This window comes from Eubalaena glacialis, chromosome 18 (assembly GCF_028564815.1).
Source record: "Eubalaena glacialis isolate mEubGla1 chromosome 18, mEubGla1.1.hap2.+ XY, whole genome shotgun sequence".
NCBI lineage: Eukaryota > Metazoa > Chordata > Mammalia > Artiodactyla > Balaenidae > Eubalaena > Eubalaena glacialis.
The window spans coordinates 64,188,110-64,195,010 of NC_083733.1; the positions used below are offsets into that span (position 1 = coordinate 64,188,110).

A 6,901-nucleotide genomic window follows, 5' to 3' on the forward strand; every position below is an offset into this window, starting at 1 on the left:
TGAAATTTGAATCTCAAGTCATTTCCATGCATCATAAAGCATCCTTCTTTTGATTTTCCCCTTAACCATTTAAAATGTAAAACACACTCTTGGCTCACAGGTGGCAGCAAAATAGGCAGCCGCCCAGACTTGACCTGTGAGGTTGGCAAAGATGAGCGCTTAATCTTCTTTAAAGGCCCTCCCACCATTGAGAAACTGAGACTGTGCGTATTCAGCCAGGGTGGTGCCTGGGTTTGTCAGAGGAAAAGCTTTACCTTGCTTAGAATAGTGTATTTGGAGAAGGCCGCTCTGGAGACATTCATCAAGCTGTTCCAAAATGCTAGGATCTGGGATGGGATCATCCCATCCTTGGACGATGAAATGAGAGAGAAAGAGGGAGACAGAAAGACAGACAGACTACACTCTGTTCTCCTCTTCCCAATTGCTCTGCCTTTCTCCCTGGTCTGGATCCCAGTTCTCCAGCCCAGTAGACCCTCAGTGGAACTGGATTTCAGCATACTCTGGGTGAGTATCCCTCTGGGTGTCCCATGGTCTGAGGCCTGGGAAGTTGAGGACAGCATAATGGAGCTCCTCCTGGTTGTTCTCTGATTCTGGGGCTTGAGGGGATGATTTGGGTCCTGGACAATTGTGGGAAACAAGATGGGGCTCCTTCTGGATCTTTCTGGGTTCCGGGGGGTGAACATCTGGAGCAGGGGCCCAGGAACGACTGCTTGGTTTGGCTTTCTGTTTCCGAGCCTAAGGGAAAAATGACCATCCTTCATTCATTCATTCATTCATTCAACAGATACTTGAGCCCCTACCACGTGCTAGGCACCGATGGAGGAACTGGGGTTACATCAGGCAGTAAAACAAAGACCCTGCCCTCGCTGAGCTCGCCTTCCATCTCGGGACAGGAACAAGCAATAAAGACAAGTCTGTGGTTAAGCCTCCCAGCTTGTGGTTCTCTGCTATGGCCGCCCTAGCAAACTAATGCAGATAGATTGGTGTAACCACCACCAAAAGACACCGAACTGCTCCATCACCACAAACATCTCCCTCCTGCTGTCCTTCTCATCATCCTCCCATCCCGAACCCCTCGCAACTACTAACCTGTCCTCTATCTCTACAATCTTATCATTTGAGAGTGTTATATACACGGAATCTTGTGTATGTGACCATCTGAAATTGGCATTTTTCACTTTTTTTTTTTCTTGGTCCCTAAGTTCTATCCAACCGAGGGGGGGAGAAGTGGTTTGGATGGATTTGGGAGGAGATTTGTGGATGGATTGATTGTGGGGGGGATAAAAAAGAGAGGAATAAGAAATGACTTAAAGTCTTTAGGCTTGAGCAGCTGGGCAAATGTGGTGCTATTTGCTGAGATGCAGAGGATGGAAGAGAAGGGTTTTAAGTGGTGCTTAGTCATGAGTTTGGTTTTGGACAGGCTAAGTTTGAGATGCCTATTAGACATCCACATGGAGATGCTGCCTAGACAGTTGGCTATGAGTCTAGAGTTCAGGGATGAGTCTGGGAGATGTAAATTTTGGAATCATCCGCATATAGATGTTCTCTCCTGAAAATATCCAGCATTTACCCAACACTTACTAGGGGCCTGGTACTGTTCTAAATGCTTTACAAGTAGAAAATGAGCATATTGAATACCCAGAATGAGCCTACGTGGTCGGCACTACTATTATCCCCATTATACAGTTAAAGAAATCGAGGCACAGAGAAGTTAAGTGACTCATCCCAGAACACACAGTGATGAAAGCAGACAGGAACACAGGCAGGCTGACTTCAGAGCCCTACCCTTAATCATCACTAGGACATACCGTCTCTCAGTGATATTAATCATTGTGACATCATTAATTTTACTTAGTAATGTCGTTGGTAGTAGTAATAATGGAATAGCTGCTACCTATTAGGCAATAACATGTGTTGTAATCCTCAAACCAACTCTCAAGGAGGAAGCAGTAGAGGCTCAGTGGAGGGAGGGATTTGGTCAAGGTCTCATAGAGGTTAAGTGCCAGAATCAGGATTTGAATCCAGCACCCGGGCCTTTTCCACTGAGATGTCTCCCGGGCAAAGGGTGGGGGCGGGGCTGGGGAGGAGGGTATACAGGAGTCAGAGAAGGGGAAGAAGAGACAGCTGGTTGGGTCCACTCACCAGGGGGCCAGTTTTAGGGACCACGTTGATGTAATGCAGGATCGTGCTCTTCCGTGAGACCCTGGACCTCGGAGTCTCTCCCGGGGCCGGGGCCGGAACCTCTGCTTGGGTCCACTTCTTCCTCAGAGTCCTCACGCTGAGGGAACACCCCGCCTTGGTGTGCGCCCCGGCCCCGCCCCCCTTTCCACGGGTCCCGGATCCCACGCTCCCTCCATCGCTGCCCCTGCACCTAACTCACATGATCAGGATGAGGCAGAGGGAAAGGAGGGTCATGAGGCCAATTCCTAGAAATGTTCCGCTGGAGAACGCTTTGGAGGCGAATCCCTTCTCATCTGCACGAGGAAACGGTCAGCCATCTCTGAGCCTTTCCCATCTCCGTGCGTCCTCACGTCCACCCGCCACTAGGCGCTCAGGCTTCCGGCTCCCATTCCAGAGGTTTTTACCTAGAGCCCCTTCCCATCGACTTCTTGGGAACTCCGCTACACCCCAGGCCCAAGTGTCAGGCTTTCCGATTTAATTTCCCGCTCCGCATCCCCAGCCACAGGCGCCCCCGTGTCCCCGCTCCTCAGCTCCTGACCCAACCACAAGACCCTGTCGCTGTCGCTCTCAGCCCCCGCCTCCACGGGGCGTCCAGTTGGCCCCTGACCTGGCAGCAGCAGGACAGTGGCGCTCTGGGCCCCGTGGACGTTCAGGGCCTCGCAGCTGAGTCTGAGGCCAGAGCTGAGCCCCTCGCTGAGGCTCAGGGAGCTGTTGGCCCAGGGCCCAGCCGAGCTGGAGGTGACCTTGAAGGAGGCGTTGCCGAGCTTCCCCTCCAGCAGCCCCTCCCCCAGCCGCCAGCGCAGGGAGGGGGCCGGCTGGGCTCGGGAGGAGCAGCTGCAATGCAGACCCTCATCCTCCAGGGAGCAAGAGGGTCCCAGCAGCTGCGGGGGGTCTGTACAGAGGGAGAAGAGTCAGCGGTGCCTCTCCCTTAACCTGGCCCCAAGTGTCCTGCCCCCAGGGGCCCCCGCACTCACAGACCACGGAGAGGCTCAGAGAGATATTTTGGGAGCCCAGAGGGTTTTGAGCTCCGCAGGTGAGTTTTCCTTCATGCTCTGTTTGTATCTGAGGCAGCTCCAGGACCCCAGGATCTGAGGGCTGGGAGGGGCTCAGAGTCTGTCCCCCTCGGGCCCAGCTCAGCCGGGCTGGGGGGTTGCTGTGAGCGACACAGAGCAGACGCAGGCTTTGGCCTTCCAGGACCGGAAGAGATGTGCCATTTCTGAAGTTTTCCAGGACTAGGGAGGGAAGAGGCAGGATGGATGAACAGCTGAGGGCACAGGGACCCTCTTCCTGCTGACATTCCAGATGTCTGGGCTCCCAGTTTGGCACTGAGGAGCCCTGGTTCCCCTGATCTCCTTTCCTACCTGTCCTATTTCCTTGGGAGACCATCACTTTCAAGTTCTCTGGGGCATCTGAAACAGAGACAGGGTACTTGACTCTAAACAAGCCAGGGGTTTCCTTCTGGGCAAAGTGAACGTCCCTGGGGGTGAAGGGCTGGGAGGGGGAGGGGGGTTGAATCACCCACTGAGTGATTCTCAGATGAATGACCCAAGGGAATAGACTGGTAAGAAGGGCAGGTCCCTAAGATATTGTGATTTATAACAGAAATAGGTATATTTGATCTTTGTCCCTATTCATGGCACAGAGCTTCTAAAACTCTTGGATTTCCTGAATGGTAGGTAAGCGTGATAAATGTGCCTTGTTATTTATAACAAACCCCTTTCCACCACTCCTGAGTTTACGTTAATGAAGTGACTTTTAGAAGCGCCCAAGGGTGAGGGCTTGTTGCCAGGGGAACCAACCACGGATCACAGGGTTAGAACTTTCAGTCTCACCCCCTGACCTCTGAGGAAGGGAAAGGGGACCGGAGATTGAGTTCAATCACCAATGGCCAATGATTTAATCAATCGTGCCTATGTAATGAGGCCTCCATAAACCACCCCCCCCAAAATGGGGTTTGGAGAGCTTCCAGGTTGGTGAACACTTGGAGATTTGGGGAGAGTGGTGCCCAGGAAGAGGGCATGGAAGTTAGATGCCCCTTCCCCATACCTTGCCCTATGCATTACTTCCATCTGGCTGTTCCTGAGTTATATTCTTTTATAATAAACCGGCAATCTAGTAAGTAAAATATTTCTCTGAGCAGCTTTAGCAAATTAATTGAACCCAAGGAGGAGGTCATGGGAACCTCCAATCTATCGTTGGCCGGTCAGAAGCACAGGTGACAACCTGGACTTGCGATTGGTGGCTGAAGCGGGGGCGGGGCCAGTTTCCAGAAACTGATCCCTTAACCTGTGGGATCTGACGCTACCTCCGGGTAGATAGCGTCAGAACTGAGTTGAATTGTAGCACATGCCACTGATGTTGGAGAATTGCTTGGTGGCGTGGGGAAATCCCCCGCCCCCGCCCCCGCCCCCGCGCCCACCGCAGTCGGAACTGGAAGCAGAATCCCTAGCCCCATAGGCCTGGGGTTCCAGGTCCCCGTAGAGCTCTGGGACCCTGCCCTCAGCCCCCTCCCTCCTCCCCGCCCCCCGCCCCCCCCAAACCAGGCCCCTGCTGGTCACACTCACACTGCACGAAGAGCTCCAGGCTGCGGCTCTGAGAGCCAAGCGTGTTCTCAGCTCGGCAGGTGTAGCGACCCGCATCCTCTGCCTTCACCCGGGGCAGCACCAGCTCCAGGGTTCTGGAGCCCGAGGGGTGGGACCAAGAGAGGATTCTGTCCTGCAGGGCCCAGCTCAGTGTGGCAAGCGGCATGCTGTCAGCTGTACAGAGCAGCCGCAGGAACTGGCCTTTCTGGACTTCCAGATGGGGGCTGTTTCCCTGCGGCTCCAGGGCTGCAGAGAGAGAGAGCACGCGAGAGAAGGACTGCAGGGGGGAACATCACTCCCCCGCCCTCCTGACACCCCCAAGTGGCCCTCAGTACCTGATACATCGGTCTGGGAAATGCTGATAACCAGGTCTTTGGGGGCATCTGTAACAGGATGGGGAGCTGGCTTTGGGGAGGAATGAGAGATTCCCCACCACCAGAGAGAACCCCCTCGGGGAGAAGAAAGTGTGACTATCCTCCGGGAAGACAAGTGACAAATGAGTGCCAAAGATGCGCTTATGGACACAGGTCCAGACGGCATCCCCATTCCCCCTCCCTGGGCCGAGGCAAGCGTCGCTAGACCCACGCCTTCCTCCCCACGGATCCGCAGAGAGCTGACCACCATCGCCCTGCTGCCTCTCTCCACCTCCGCATCCCCCATGCCTGTCTGCGCACCCTGATGTCCTTCCCGCCACCAAACTCACAGGCCACGCTAAGTAGGACGGTGTTCTCTGTGCTCAGTCCCTTTCTGGAGACGTCCACTCGACAGGTGAGCTTAGTGCCGTGGTCCTGGGGTCTGGGTGTGAAGGTGAGGGCTAAGAGGTAGGAAGCTCTTGGTCTGGCCTCGTGGGAGGAGACGGCGGCCCCCCTCCAGGAGAGAGTAGGGGCTGGACATTCCTCAAAGGGCCAGTCAAACATACAGATGAGTGTCACCTGATGCCCAGGCTTCAGAGTCTCCGGGATGTAGATCTCTGGCTTCTGAGTCAGGGCTGGGATGGAGGGAGAGAGGGTGGGATGCTAGATCCCGATGGGGGTACTCCCGGGGGTCCCCCATGGTCCGTTCCCCATAGCCCCTCCCCAGTATGAGAAGGGAGGAGGGGGGTCCCACCCCATTCCAGCTCGAGCCAGTTCTGTACCTGTCACCTCCAGACGGAACTTGTATTCCATGAAATTATATCGCACGTAATGGCCTCTCTCCAAACGAAAGAAGTACAATGCACTGTCCTCCGTACGTACATCTCTGATGAGCAAAGAGCAATTCTGTCTGGCATTGCCAAGGAGCTGGAATCGGCCTTGGGTGTGTGTTTGCACGACTTGACCCGGCTTGTTTGTGGCCACTGGCAGACCACTGTCTGTGGCGGTCTGGTCTTTGAACCAGAAGCCGTAAGCCGGGGTGGAGGGAACCCAGCCTATGGCGGGATAGGAGATGGAGCAGGGCACGACCACGCACAGGCCTTCCTGCACCCTCACCAACTCCTGCACCTGCAGCTGGAAACCTGGATCCTGAGCCCACGACCCTACGGGGAGACAGAGAGAGGCTCAAGCTGCCACCCCAGTCCCGGCCCCCAACCGGGCCCCTCCTGGGCCCCCACCTCGTTCACTCACCGGCCCACAGTACAGCCAAGAGCAGTGGCGGGAGCATCTCAGGTACCTGGACCTGCCCTGGGACACGCTCATTCCCCAGACACTGTGTCTGGCACTCGGCAAGGGCAGAAGGCGGAAGCTGAGCCCTGGGGGACTGATGCATGAAATGAGCTTCTGAGGCTGAGACCCACACTACTCATTTTCCTTTTCTGGACTCTCCCCACCCCTGTCTCGCCCACTTGAACTCACTCTTTCCTGGGGGGCTCGCCTGGCGTCTGGGGTCCCTGAGCTGGTCACCTTCCCGAGTCGTCTCTGGGGGAGGGAGTGGAGGACATGTGTCTAGACTTGAGGCCTGGCTTTGGGTGGGTGGAAGCTGGGGACTCTCCCGCTGGACCCTGAGCCGTTGGGGAAGCAGAAGTGAAAGTCCCCAGTAAGTCCTTCTTACAGGGGCCTCTGGTGATGGTGATGGGTGCTGGGCAGGGTGGATTTCTGGGGCAGAGGGTGGGAGTGATAGTGCAGGGCTAGTCTTGCCAGATAAAAGGCAGGATGCCCGGT

General features: G+C 55.3%; 1 protein-coding gene across 2 annotated transcripts; it reads right to left on the reverse strand.

The window, feature by feature from the left end:
* SIGLEC10 (sialic acid binding Ig like lectin 10) lies at positions 1-6,450 on the reverse strand. 2 transcript variants are annotated; one of them, XM_061173794.1, is made up of 11 exons: positions 6,368-6,450; positions 5,899-6,279; positions 5,467-5,751; positions 5,099-5,146; positions 4,746-5,009; positions 3,543-3,590; positions 3,156-3,413; positions 2,789-3,073; positions 2,381-2,474; positions 2,143-2,278; positions 1-735 (listed from the first exon to the last, which is right to left on the reverse strand). In XM_061173794.1, the coding sequence occupies exons 1-11, from the start codon at positions 6,402-6,404 to the stop codon at positions 475-477; spliced, it is 2,097 nt and encodes a 698-aa protein (XP_061029777.1). In that variant the 5' UTR covers positions 6,405-6,450; the 3' UTR covers positions 1-474. The 2 variants fall into 2 exon arrangements, with proteins under 2 accessions (XP_061029777.1, XP_061029778.1); XM_061173795.1 differs by lacking the exon at positions 2,789-3,073.
* Between the last annotated feature and the right edge of the window lie 451 nt (positions 6,451-6,901).

Coding starts and splice junctions, on each gene's coding strand:
- SIGLEC10 (XM_061173794.1), bottom strand. CDS start 6,404: ATGCTCCCGCCACTGCTCTTGGCTGTACTGTGGGCCG. Junction 2,475..2,788: donor CACTGTCCTGCTGCTGCCAG/GTCAGGGGCCAA, acceptor TTCCTCGTGCAG/ATGAGAAGGGATTCGCCTCC. Junction 736..2,142: donor TCCCTAAAACTGGCCCCCTG/GTGAGTGGACCC, acceptor TTTTTCCCTTAG/GCTCGGAAACAGAAAGCCAA.